Source organism: Strix uralensis, chromosome Z (assembly GCF_047716275.1).
Source record: "Strix uralensis isolate ZFMK-TIS-50842 chromosome Z, bStrUra1, whole genome shotgun sequence".
NCBI lineage: Eukaryota > Metazoa > Chordata > Aves > Strigiformes > Strigidae > Strix > Strix uralensis.
This window is the reverse complement of record NC_134012.1, coordinates 57,915,714-57,929,488: the sequence shown is the minus strand read 5'-3', so window position 1 is coordinate 57,929,488 and position 13,775 is coordinate 57,915,714. Positions and strand designations below refer to the sequence as shown.

Genomic DNA, 13,775 nt, shown 5'->3' with positions numbered 1-13,775 from the left:
AGATAAAAAGTTTTTCATCCTGGTTGACATTCTTGTTTCTTATTGCATGCTTTCATTTTATTTAGTGAGATTTTGAGTAAAAATTTTTATAAACAAGACTTAAACACCATAATCTCCTCAATTTAGAAGTTACTCTGTAACAGCAAATACATTTTATATCTCATAATGATTGCCAGACTAATCAATAAAGATCAAACTGTGGACCAGACAGATTCCTAATTATCCTGTGGCTATTTTTTAGTATGGGAATAAATTTAACCCTGACCCAAACCTTTAAGTCTCTTGTACATGATATAAAAGCACAATCCCAAATTAAAATACAAAAAGAAAAATATATTGCCACCCTATCTCTGTCCATTGGAGCGCAGTGATAATGTGCTGCTCAGTAATGGTCATCGCATTTAATTACACAGTTTTAAAACAGAAGGCCTCACTGTCTTTGAGAGTTACAGCATTGACTGTAGGCTGATCAAGGCTATAGAGATATTTGAATTATGATGTAGTGTGGCACAAAAAACAAAACTAGCACGCACACTTTGAAGATAACAGAAACACTTCCACTGACTTCATAGGATTCATTGAAGTTTGTCATATGTGGCTGATGGTTTTTCTAGCTGTAAGTCCTAAGTGAAAATTACTGTTTACCAATGGCCTGTGAGACATAAATCTGAGCTGGTTTCACACCCCAGACTCTTCTGCTGTCAGCAGCTTTTCTGACTACAGAACCTGAGGCAGATGCCGGAGGTGGCAGCACATTTGTTGCCATACATTATCGCTGCTCACTGTGGAAAGCACCCATATTATACAAGTTTGTTGCAAATTATTGTTGCTGTCCTACAGAAATAGCCCTGAGGGTTGCTTATTTGCACTGGGAATACAATCTGTCCACGAAGTAAAGTCAAAAATGCCAAGGTTTTCTTCTCAGTTCCATAGCTGTGAGTTTTGGTAGAACATGTTACCTAGCACAACAGTTTTGTTCTGGTCAAATATTTTTACAAGGTTTTTCTGAACCCTGGGAAGAGTAAGGCATAATAACTGAGAAACAGAAATTTAATTTTTTTAGGTTCTTTTGGAGATCTCCATTATAATAACAAAAATTGGAATTAAATGAAGATAGATCCCTGCAAAAACTGGGAAAAATATGTGTGGAAATGGGATTCAGAAAATTTTTCCCAAACAAAAATAGAATTCTAAATGAAATTTCTTAGTGTGTCTTCCAGTATTAGCAGATCTCATAAAGGAGAATATTTGTAGCCTTGTGTGCATTAGACATTAATAATATGGCAAGTTTTAAAAATCAGTAGTGTTGATTAAGGTTCTGGACTAGAGCATCAAATCCACAGGAAGATTTCTTTGTTAGACAGAAATTAAACATCCCATTTTGATTTGTTGCTGATCTTTCTGAAAACAGAGGAACTGACAACAAATTTGGGTTTACAGTTTGGAATTTGGCATGTCTTCGGGTGTCATGTTGTATTTCAGAATTTTAGCTGTTCAAAAAACAAACATTGGGTGCCTTGATAAGGTGGTCATCCTGTTTCCCAGCAGAGTGAATTGTTACTTTGCATTCAAGAGCCTGCACAAACCATGTAATATTCCGTTACAGAAAACTCATAATTATATTAGTATGCAATCTTAGATATCTTCTCAAAGAAAGCAGTCACCTACATAATAGAGATATCCACACCCCAATCATCCTGACCTCCTCCTTCTAGTAGATGAGAATTTTTTTAACTCCTTCTAGTTATGGTCTTGTGAGCATAGCTCATTTTATGGTTTTGATTTTTTTAAATATATGATTTCTTCACAGATATTGCTGGTACCTTGTCATGTACAACAAAAATGTTCATTGTTAATGTCATCACCTGGAGACAAATTCAGGCTTGGAAACCTAGAATGGAAATGGCTCTTACAAATTCTAGCTGTTTTGGGGATCCAAAATAAACATCCATGAAGTTTTTTTTTTTTTCAGATGAAGAGGGCACTGAGAGACCATAGTAGAGCTACAGTAGACTTCTTTTCTGGTTGTGAGTGTAGATTTTGTGTTGCAAAAGCATGAAAAGACAGGATAGTTGGCAGTTGTAGCCTGCAAGGTGCCTCAAGCAAGGAGGCTCCTGAAGTATGGTATTGCTGCCAGAAACAATGTATTGTTTTCCTTCCTTGCTTCAGAACAGGAGAGTGCATGTGTCACAGTGCTGTGAGTCTGGGACCAGTCCAAGTTTGCTACACCATTATGTTTTAATGTAATGGCACCTGGAAGACTGAGATAGGCCTTTGTATTGCACAGCGTGAGGACTCACCTCTAGTGGATGCATAAATAGAAACACTTCTGTGCATGTAGACCTTGGGGGCGATGCTGTTTAGAACTATGTTTTGTGAAAAGTCTGTAATAAAAGTTAAAAAATAAATCCTTTTTTAAAAAAAAAAAAAAAGTGGTCTAGGCAGTCCTTTGTTGAATGTAAGATCAATATTAGGCTTAGCAAGTGATGCTATTACATGTAGGCCAAGCTTCACAATTCAAGTAAAGCAGTATAATTAACCCAGAACATCAGTGTGTTATTTATGCATAAATAAGAATTCAAAGGCAGAAATATAAGTCTTCATTAAATACAATGATACGTTAAAAATGATACACTTTTTATATGTATAGCTCAGGAAGAGGGTTTCACAGATGCGCAAGAGAAATGTCATCCTCCTTCATTGGTTTCTTACCCTGAAATGTCACCTTTGAAACAGTTATAAGTCTGACCCTACCAAAATACGTACATGAGGCTTTCTGTGCCCTGCTGTGGTCATGTGCATCCTTGATGCAAAATTCCAACAGCCTGGTCTTACTAGCACCCTGCTACTTTAATTATGAGATCTCTGCAGATGCTAGTAAATTAGCTGGGGTCATTGTCAGCAATGCCAACTGGCTTGTAACAGCCAATATCCATACCATTAAATTGTGCCAGCCTTCAAAACAAATTGGCCAGTTTCAAATTTCCTGATGGAAATATTCTTTGGCTTGACTAACAAGGAGTTTTTTCCATCAGTGCTAATTTACACATGACTGTTCTAAAAATTTGAACAGTGTAAACAATTGAGTTTTAGCACCCAGGAGCACTCTTTGACGTGTTAATTTACTAGTGTAACTGTACTGTACAGACAGAAGAAAATCATGTTATTCTTCAAAAGCAACTGATACAGAATCTGACCTACCCATTTAAGAGTTACATTATTTTATGAAATATACCTCTTAAGGGAGAGAAACTAATCAAAAGCCATGAAATGTAGTGCTTTGATTAGAATACAAAAAATTAAATTATTGCAAGAAAGCTAAAATAAGTCGGTGTAGAATGAACAGATGTGCAGCTGGGGCTAATTAGGGTATTACATTATGGCCCCATTAGAGGTATACTAGAACTATGGTTAGCAAATCTCTGTGGTTAGTGAAACCTATCAGGAATAGTTTTCCAACAGCTCAATGTCTCTCTGATGCCAGAGATTACTGGGGCCTGTGCTAGCACCAGGTATCATTGACAGCAGCTTTAGATCTATTCTAGATTGTGTTTTTCATTTGTATCTTTTTAATTTCCTAATGGCAAACCCAAAGATGTTACTGTCTTTCAAAAACATTACTTGCTTTTCAGTAACCTGCTTGGAATATAGAATCTACTTCTTTTTTAGATTTGCTAGAACAGTGATGTTGATGAAGTTTGTATTCTATACAGGGATGGGAGATTGATAAAATACCTTCTGCAAGTTTATGCCGTTGGCTTAAAGGAAGAATCCTGATTATGCAAAATTCCTCTCTGCTTCCTTTTGAATTTGCAATAGTGGCATTAATTTAAAAAGGTACATACAGTGGATTTAAGAAGCTTTTAAGGCTTTGTTCTTAAAATAATTGTGTCTCTAATACTTTTTAAATATTTTTCATATTTTAAAGTTAAAAGCACTTATTATGGATTTTTTTCTATTTGTTTATAACGTGACTGTGGTCAAGAAAGTAAAAAAACTGAGTGGAAACGGAGAGGTAGCAATGTAATGTGCATGTAATGCTTTTTGTCTTCAGACCACTATACAAACAGTAAGACCTCAGCACACTTCAAAGGGTTGTAAGAGCTACTCTAAGTGATGTAATTCAAGCAGAGGGGTCCTGTGAGTTGTGCAAAACTACAGAGGAAATGGGTGCCAGTACCGATGTTGTCTGAAAAGCGGATTCGTCGCCCAGTGTTCAATAGGTCAATAATCACACACTCAGGAGAGTCACTGCTTATTTATTTTAGGGTTGCGCAAGCCTAGGTCCTCAGTGGTTTCCCACAAATCAAGCACACCAACGTGACTTTTCACGCTATATTTATATACAAAATTTGCAGAATTAGGAATTTTCCAAGTCCATCTTCTCTACAATGATTGGGTAGTAATTCACACACAGTTATAATACTGCTGACACAATACTATGCATACTCAGGGGAACGGTCTTCACCTGGGCAAGGGTCTTCTTGACCCGTAGGCATGATTTTTAGTATTATAATGAGGATAGTTCAGCTAAGGATATGTGGACCTTGAGTTTGCTTGCCAAGTTGTCAATGTACCCTCTTCAAGGTCTAATTGCTCTGGGATGTCCTTGCCTCAAAGGTGACTACTTGTTCTTGTGATTAGGGATGCCTTTGGCTTTAATATATGCAAAGAACATCTTTCCTGACCTAAGCATAATATTGCTACATTGTTCTAAAAGTTTAGCCTTCAGCAAGGAGGGCAGGACTGCTAGTTTTTGGCTTTTTTTGCAACTCCTCCATGTGGAGGGGGAAAAAAAAAAAGTGCACTGCACCTCAGCAGCTCTGAGAGATCAAGTCACACATGTCAAATAATTTCTGCCCACTGCAATTTTGTGGCATTATCCTGCATCTAATACCATGGTTCTTTGAATTTCATGACAAATGACTGAGTTTTCCCAAAAGAACATATATCCTGCAGCTTTTCATTATGCAGCTGGACAGAGGGCAGGCACAAGGTGGGTGCGTGGTAGCTGTAGAGACTGCAGCAGGAAGGTTCCCCTGCAGGAGGGGTCTGGGTAATTGCAGGTGGAGAAACAATGTGTTTGTCTTCTGCACTCCAGACATGCAGGAAAGTTTAAGCAGAGTGTCTATATGAGGAACATTGCTAATGTAATGTTAATTCTTCACTGAATTCATTTAGTCTGCAAGTGGGTGGCTCTTCTGGATGGATTTAAGAAGAAGCCACTATATCAAAGCTCTTCTACCTACTTTGACTCTGTGGCCTATTTATAGTATAAGAGGAGAATTTCATGCCATTGCAAACAGCTCTCTGCACAAAGCCAGCTCGTTTGGGATATGTGTGGGAAGGTGTGTACATTATCCTCTCCTACATGTCAGATTGTACAGAAATGACTACATGATTTGATGTAATCACACCTGATACGGTGTCGTCATCCTTAAGGATGCTTCACTCTTCTAAAACCAGGAACATTCAAAAGAGAAAACTGTTTTCAAATGTAAAACTAATTGTGGAGATTGCAAGTTCAAACTTTATATAACCTAATTGCTTAATTTAGAACTTCTCTTCTGAGCTATCTCCTAACTTTAAATATAGTAGACCAGCAAATAAACTGATTTGGATTTATGCATCTATGCTGATACATTTCTTCATACTTTTTTATAATACACAGATTTATTATCCTAAATGATAAATTAAATTACTTGTGTTAATGCATACTTACACAAAGTACAAAGGCAAATATTTTTTGTTCCACTAAAACAGTTTTCTGTTAAATGATTTTAACTAAACTAATTGAAGTTTTATGAAAATGTTTGGAAGTCAGTATATCAAGTAGCAGAAACAATGACGTACTCCAGTTTCCCAGAGCAACAAGTAAAAGCAAGACAAGTGCAAAGAATAGGCTTTCTGCAAGATGTTTGGAGAAACTTTCATTATTTGGTGCCTTTCTAAGACTCCATTTTGTTGTTATGCATATACAGAAATCCAAAACTTGCTGAAATATAGTCAGAAAAGAAATCAATGTTGGTTTTGTCTTCTACAATGATAAAATGGTCTTATGTTCCAAAGACAACGTGACTGTAGTAAGGAAATGGTGGCAGAGGGAAGATTATGCTGTGTATGTAACTTGATTTTACACTTCTATTACTGGAACCTTGTTGATTTGTGTGGAGCTGGGTTCTGACACTATCACTGGCAGTGGTTTTTTTCTAAAGCTCTTTAAGCAAGAATTCTCAGATACACTTGTGCAACACTTCTCAAAACAATCCCTGCATTTCAAAACCAATTTCAATCATTGTTTTCTATTTTGTAAAAAAGAAAAAAAATAATAATTTTAGCCCTAAATAAATTGATTATACTGTAAGCAACCAACTTAGATAAATGCACTTCTCCATAATCAGCAGAAATCAAACCGTCCAACTCCCAAAGCTGAACCATATGGGATTTCAGGTTCTGTTCTGCATTCCAAGTGATGTGCTGCCTGAAAGATAAATGGAAGCATGGAAACAGGCTGCTTGTAGACGTCATAGTACTGTGCTTTTAAATAAAGCATTAATCAGTTGAAGTAGTGGAATTTTACGTAGACTTCAGTGGGGACAGCACACTTTCAACAACAGATTATTATGCATCCCCATTCCCCTTCTGCACTTGTCACTCAGACATCTAAAATGCAGCTTATGTGTCACAACAGTTTTAAAGATGTGGAACCTGAGGTGCACAAGAACTGCATCGTTTACTCTAGGATAAGACTACAGGTCATATATCATATCCTTGTATCAATCTGTAATTTTTGTGCAGTTATTGGACATGTGAATTATAAATCAGCTGATCATACAGAAGATTATAACAGGGCATGGGTACTCTCAAACTATGAAATTTTTGATTTCTCTTGATTCCTTCAAGCTGCATGTGTCTTGTTTTCTAAAGTCTACACCAATGTGGGGTGTATGACTAAGTGTACATTCTGAATGATGCATATTTGTTTCTCTTCACTCTGTAAGATCTGTGCTGAATGATGATTCTAAACACAAATTATTTGGAGACTGACTTTGCCATCCTCACCTTGCTAGGAATGGAAAATAGGAATGTATATTTTTTCTTTGCCCTGTTAGATTATTAAAAGTTTATTTAAACTTTCTGTAACTGCTTCAGAAACTTCAATTAACCACATCTCTATCAAAGAGTATATGGCTGTAATCAAACTTAATTGCTGTGCAATAGTTTTCATTATGCAATGACACACTTTTGTAAGGGCTTTTGTAAGGTCTACAGAAAGAGCTTACTTACAAGTCTAGATGTTCCTGAAAAGGAAGAAAAAAAACCTTGCTCTTTTCAGTTTCATAAGGATGTAGCGACTGCATTTATCACTGAAGGTGACCAGTAATGAATTGGTATGTATGGCTTTGGTTCTCCCTTCAGGACCCTACAGGCTTGGTTTTGTAATAAATTCAACATGCAAGTCCTAAATATATTCTGTGGAGTAATAAAACTGGTAGAAATTTTCCTTTTGAAAACATGAGTGAATCTGGTATTCATGAATGTGTCAGTCATAGTATAGACATCCTGGACAGAAATTTGTATAATGAAACAACAGCCCCAGCCACATCAGACCATAGGTTTCTCCCCACTACTAAATCAATGCACATGGAAAACTCATCTTGTCTGAGGGGAAAAAGGAACGCTAGGTCTTGATTCAGAGCACTTCCACAGCAGTGGCTGTTCAGCACTAACCTGAGAGATAGTGTGCACTACCCTACAAAGCAGCACTGCTCAGGAGGTCAGGTGTGAGCTGGGTGTGAAAAAGAGGTGCAGGTAGAGCTCCCTTAACCATCTCTTTGATTGTCTAATGAAACTTTACAAAGGAGCTGGGTTCATACGTGGCAAGAGGGTCTGAAAGTCAGACCAGGGGCTAGTGAACCGGACAGGTTCACAAAGGAGTTAGGGCATATGTGCAACAGTAATCATAAGGACACTCACTGCTGCTGGAGCTGTCTCTGCTATACAGCCTCTGTTCATTCCAACACTGGAGATCATGTCCAGAGTTGGGATACAGCTGACATCAAAACCCCCTGGCTAGTGAGGAGACATCATGAAACATAAAGGCTGTGCAGCTCACAATCTCTCTCTGAAGTGGAAACAAAGGTATTTTAGGACTCTTCCCTTACTTGATGACAGAAGGGAACTTGTAACACTGCCAGCGGTGGCCCTGTGCCTGCCGGAGAGAGTGCGGCACCGTGGGAGCACAGCAACGTGGTCAGGGGTCAGCTGGTTTCTCATCAGTCCACTTGAATGAAGGTCGGTGATATGGCACAACACGTCCTGGAGTTAAATGAAGCATACAGAAAGCAGAAACAGGTCCGGTTGTTTAAGCTTGAGTTGGAAGAATAGCAGGAGTTCGAAGGCTAAAGTCAGAAAGGCCAGGTCAGAAAATGAGATGAATCTAGCATGAAATAAGAAGGGTAGCAAAATCAATCATCCTTGTAAGAAGAAATCCAGGTGAAGACCTATTGAAAGATGTCTAGGAGAAGGCAGCAGTGTTTTTGTCTTTTTTTTCCACTAGTTTTCAGTAAAAGTTCAGCTATAACTAGATGCCTAGCACATTTAACAGCAGTGACTGAGCAGTAAAATGTGAACCTAGAATAAGAAAAGACTAAGTCAGAGAGTATTCAAATAATTTAGGTCTTTTTTAATTGGTTGCACCCAGTGACCTTCACAGTACAATCTTTAAAGAGCAAGCTTTTTAAGTCTGATTTAGCACTCATTTCTGATGGAGGCTGAGCAGAGAGGCAGTTGTATGTAGTACTCACTTCAAGAGGAAGAAGGGAGGAATTACAGACCGACTGCCTTAACTCCACTCGCCACAAAAAATCTGCAGTAAATAATGAAGCAAAGGAGTACAAGGCATCTGGGAAATAAAGCAGGGCAAGAGGCAAGATTTTGTCAAGATCAAGTCATGCCAAATCAGTCTGATTTTTTCTCAAACAGAGTAAGAGATGTAGTTAGTCTCCCCCAGGGGAGGAACAGAATGTATCATACCAGCTTGACATGAGTAAAGCTTTTGGTGCTTGTCTCACCTGCCAGTCTTGCAATAAATTAGGGAAATGTGGTCACAATGATGTGATTTTAAGCTGGATGAAGACTGGTTGTCTGTACTGAGAGAATGTCTACCAGTGTATCTGAAGATCAAGAGTGGAGATTCAGGAAAAATCTTCTCTGGTATGCTTTTTTAGTGTTTTTGTTGACAGCCTCCAATGATGGAATAGAGGGTATACTTATGAAAATTTTGGACAACATAAAATTTGGAAAAACTGCAAGTATGTTGGAGAGTGGGATTACAAATAAAATAACTTCGGTAAAATTCAATGTCCTTTCTATACTGTCAAAGAGAAAATCATACATGAACTTGAACAGTCAACAGTAAAACCATGGGAGTGGGAACAAAACAGAAAGGGCCTAACAGGAGTGTGATATGTTGCAAAAAAAGCAACTAGATTTATGAATACATTCTGTAAAATCTGTCAGGCCACAACTGGGATACATTTTTTTCATTTTCAACACATTGATGCAAGTCAATATAGCCTTGAGGAGAGCAACAAGAATGATCACAGGTCTAGAAAAGATGGTCTGTAAGAAAAGACTGAGCAAACTAAAGTCCTTTTGTCTTAGAGAGAAGAATGATTGTGTACAGGATAGCAAGTACTCAAAAGGCTTTTGCAAAAAAGGGAGTAATCTGCTTTCTGCCTATACGGTATATAAGAAACAAAGTAATGGGCTTCATCTGCCCCTGTCAAGATCCAGGTAAGTCACAGGGAAGTACTTCCTAACAGTCGAGATAGCACAGCCCTGTAATAAATTGCTTAGAGAAATTGTGGAGTCTCTAGTATCAGAGGTCTTTAAGCATAAATTGGACAAACAACTGTTGTAGATGTAATTAATGCTGCCAAAGAGCATAGAGAGGAGTAGATGATTCAGGTTCATTTCAGCCTTACTTTTCTACAGTTCTGTTTAATAGGTACCATAAATAAAATCAAGGGAAAAGGCCAGAGTTTTAAGCAGTCTTCATTTGTTCTTTTGTCATAAAATCTTTCAAGTTAGATACAAACGAGAATTATTGAAGGATAAAACAAAGAGCAAAAGGAACTCTCACGCAGCAGTTAGAAAGGAGCTTTAAAAAAAAGAAAAAAAAATCTTTATGCTGCAGTCACAATTAGAGTCACAGTAATTGTTCAGTCATGAGTTGCTGTTGTGTACCATGGGAATAAAGGCCAAGATGAAGGCTGCCTTTATTCTAACCAGTAAGTCTTTCAGAAAAGAGCCTGTATATTATTCCCACCTAGTGTCATGCCGAGTCTGTCTGCAACGTTTATTGAAGAGTAATAAGACTATCATACTCAGTTTTGCTAGAATACATTTCTCTCAGATTATCTGAGATGCTCTACACTAATAATGCAGTACCCTGCTGTGTGCCTGAAGCACAGCCAATTTACCCACCTGGCCTACTTACATCTCATTGGCCAAAGCAATTGAAAAGGAAGTGTGATCATAGGATGTGCAAATATATTTTTTCACTATTTATTTTATTTCCTTTCCATTTAAATTCACTAATTTAATACCGACTGCTCAGGCCCTCTAGTGTTTCCATTTTACTTTTTCTTGTTCATTCTCTTTAACTAAGTGGAACAGACATATGTTCCTTAAAATCAGTACTGTCCCTATTTATAGTACCTGCCATGATGTGGTGTTCAAAAAAAAAAATGAAATCAGAGGAGAAGGTACATGAGAAAGCATAATATCTCTTCCCCGTGCCATAGGCTAGCTGCTCAGATAAAACTGCTGTGTATAGGAGACTTATTCCACAAGGTCTTCTTCCATGGGCCTTGCTGTGAGATCCTGTGAAGGCCTCTCTTCCATCTACATCTCATCAGGCTAGACAAAGTGCTGTTATTCTACAGGTAAATTTTAGTACACAGATGTTACAGGACATAACTAGAGCTCGAACATATATCCACATAATGTTGCCATGGAAATAGAGAATTTTCATGTAAATATACATTTTGTGTATCCACCTTTTTTCATTAACACAAATTAGCAAAGCTGCAATCAGAGAACTGCCATGCCTTTAGTGCCATTTCTTTTAGTGGTTGGCATTGTCTACTGAAAATCAGAAGTGAAAACAGGACATTTTAGCTACCGTAAGAGTATCATGTCATGATCACATCTTATGTGCATGCTACGTTAAATTGTTGTACAGCATTGTGCATCTAAAAATTCTTCATTCATCTATAGAATTCAAATGTTTTTCAAGCCTCATCCATATCTTATAGGTGAGGAAAGTGATGTAATTCAGCAATGTCTAGATCTGAAAGTGAGTCAGTGTGCTGCTCTGGCTTGATTCCTGGGCCCTGATCTTCTCATTTAATCATATCATTTAGTCATTAAGAGACATATCATATAAATAGTAGAGTACAGGCTATTTATTTTACAATGAGAGTATGCAGTTCCCAAGGCTGTACTCCAGACGTAAGATGCAGAGTCACTGCCTGCAAAGGAACGTGACGCTTATTAAAACCAATATGTGAGAAATAAAGTGAAGAGCAATCAAAATAGAGCATATATAAATCAAAATAAGTGTTATACAAAGTAGATTATGCTAATTTGACTAAATCTTTGCTACAGTTACATCTTCACTGGCTGATAAAGATACATTTTAATCCAGGGTGGACATGATTGTGTGCAGCGTTGCAGGTGTGACCACATCAAATGATGTAGCAGTGTGAAATCCATCAGTTTCCATATATTGTTGCTTGTTTTCACCTTAGATAACTGATTAGCTATCTCAGTGTAGAAAACACATCTGGGACCAGCACTTAGATTTCACTGTGAAGTAGATGAATCTTTGGCTGAGCTCCATAAACCATGTCATGACAAAAACTGGGCTTTAGGATTTTAGAGAAAAAAACATTTATTGCACTGTAAGAAACACACACTTTAAAAGCACTCAGTGTCACTAAAACAATGAAGGAAAGAGCAATGTATTCTTACTAGCTAGTAATCACTAGCGATTTACACAAACTAAAATTCCAATGAGATACACAGTCAAGAATTCATCTCAGATGCTAATTCAAGTGCACACTGTAGCTGTGCTTTCTAGATGAATATTCACCCATCTGTCATTTGCTGCATAATAGTGCACACACACTGAGTTTTTTTAATAGTGAAAACAGAGCTGAGAGGGATGCTACTAACATGTAGACCAGGAGACTTTCAGATAAGATAATGTGATTCTACCCTTAAGCATCTTTCTTCCAAGGCTTCAGAGGTTTCTGCTGAATGTTTTATCAACAAGAAATACAGAATTTGTTTCACTAGTTTATCCTTTTTTGTCTGTCAGTATATCATATATTTTTTCTATGTTTCTCTATAGCAGTGTAAGAGGAGCCATATATTCCAGAAATTCTTCTTTCCATTAGTGCAAGGCAGGAACAGCATCTTTAAAGGAATTCAGTGGTGTGTGAATTCACATGTACTGCATGTGCTTCGTCAAGACAGATGGATTTTTGAGACTCTCCAATTGGGTGGTTTTAAAACCCTTGAGAAGTCTACTCCAGGGACCTCAAGGATTTTATAGTTGGCCCAGGACACATACTGCATCCTTTCTGCTCAGAGGTGCTATTTAATAGTTTAATAGTTGTATGACCATTCTCTTATCTCTCAGACTGTTATAATGTGCAGAAAATACCTTCCTCTGAGACAGATTGGTATCTCAACATCTATTAGATTACTTCCTAGAAGCTACCACTCTAGTTAAAAAGTCAATAATACTTTCTGAGATGTTTTTCTTCTCAAATTGATGGGATGCTATCTTTTCTGAGCAGGTTTGCAGAAAAAAGCTGCTGAAAATCAGTTAAGTGACTCTGTGTCACACACGTAGCAGATTATTAATCTGCTGCTATAGTTTATTAGGAAGATGTTAACTCATGCTTGACCATAATATCTTATTCTCACTTAAATGTTTTGACTTTCACTTTTTCTAGTACCTGCATGCAAATGGGATTGTGCATCGTGACTTGAAGCCAGAAAATCTACTCTATGCAACACCAGCACCAGATGCACCACTAAAGATTGGTAAGCAGCACAGAATGTATGCTTCCCTAATTCATTTGTACCAGTAATATCTTCTAACTACAGTATATACATCTCACCATCACTTTATTCAAAGTTAATGCTTATACTCAAATGAACAGCATGTTACTTCTTCAGCAGCACGGCTGTGCATCGTGTTTTTAAAACGAATACAAAACTAGATACCTGCTTAGAGAATTTATAGCCAAAATTGTGCAGAACATGGCAGAGAATGAAGTGCTTAGGAGGAACAAGAAGGATCATGAGATCAGCATACAGCTGTGTGCACTACATCTGTGCCCCTTTTTTTGTTAAACTAGTAATTTAAGAGAAAAGGTTCATCGGCATAAAAGTACAAACATGCAGATAAGCGATAGAAAGCAAACTGAGCAAGACTGACTTCTGTTTTGAAGGCAGATTTGAGGGATAAAAAGTGATTTTCACAAAGAGCATAGGGAAGCTACTTGAAGCACGGTCAGAACCATAGTGGAGGATGAGGAGGGACAAGGTGAGACCAGGCTCTCCTGAACAGGGATGTATTATGACACTTCTGTTGGGGGTGGCAGCCACTTGCAAAGGGCATGACCTCCAGAAATGCTGGGTATGCCTAGGTTCTGCTTGAGCAAAGAGGAGCTCTGTGCAACCCTCCTGAG

The 13,775-nt window shown here is 37.8% G+C and overlaps 1 protein-coding gene across 1 annotated transcript in view; it reads left to right on the top strand.

Moving 5' to 3' along the window:
- Positions 1–13,775, top strand: part of CAMK4 (calcium/calmodulin dependent protein kinase IV) — a 197,805-nt gene that overhangs the window by 148,760 nt on the left and 35,270 nt on the right. The window contains exon 6 of the mRNA XM_074857311.1: positions 13,035–13,125. Coding sequence (XP_074713412.1) covers positions 13,035–13,125 — 91 coding nt within the window. The remainder of the gene's footprint in view (positions 1–13,034; positions 13,126–13,775) is intronic.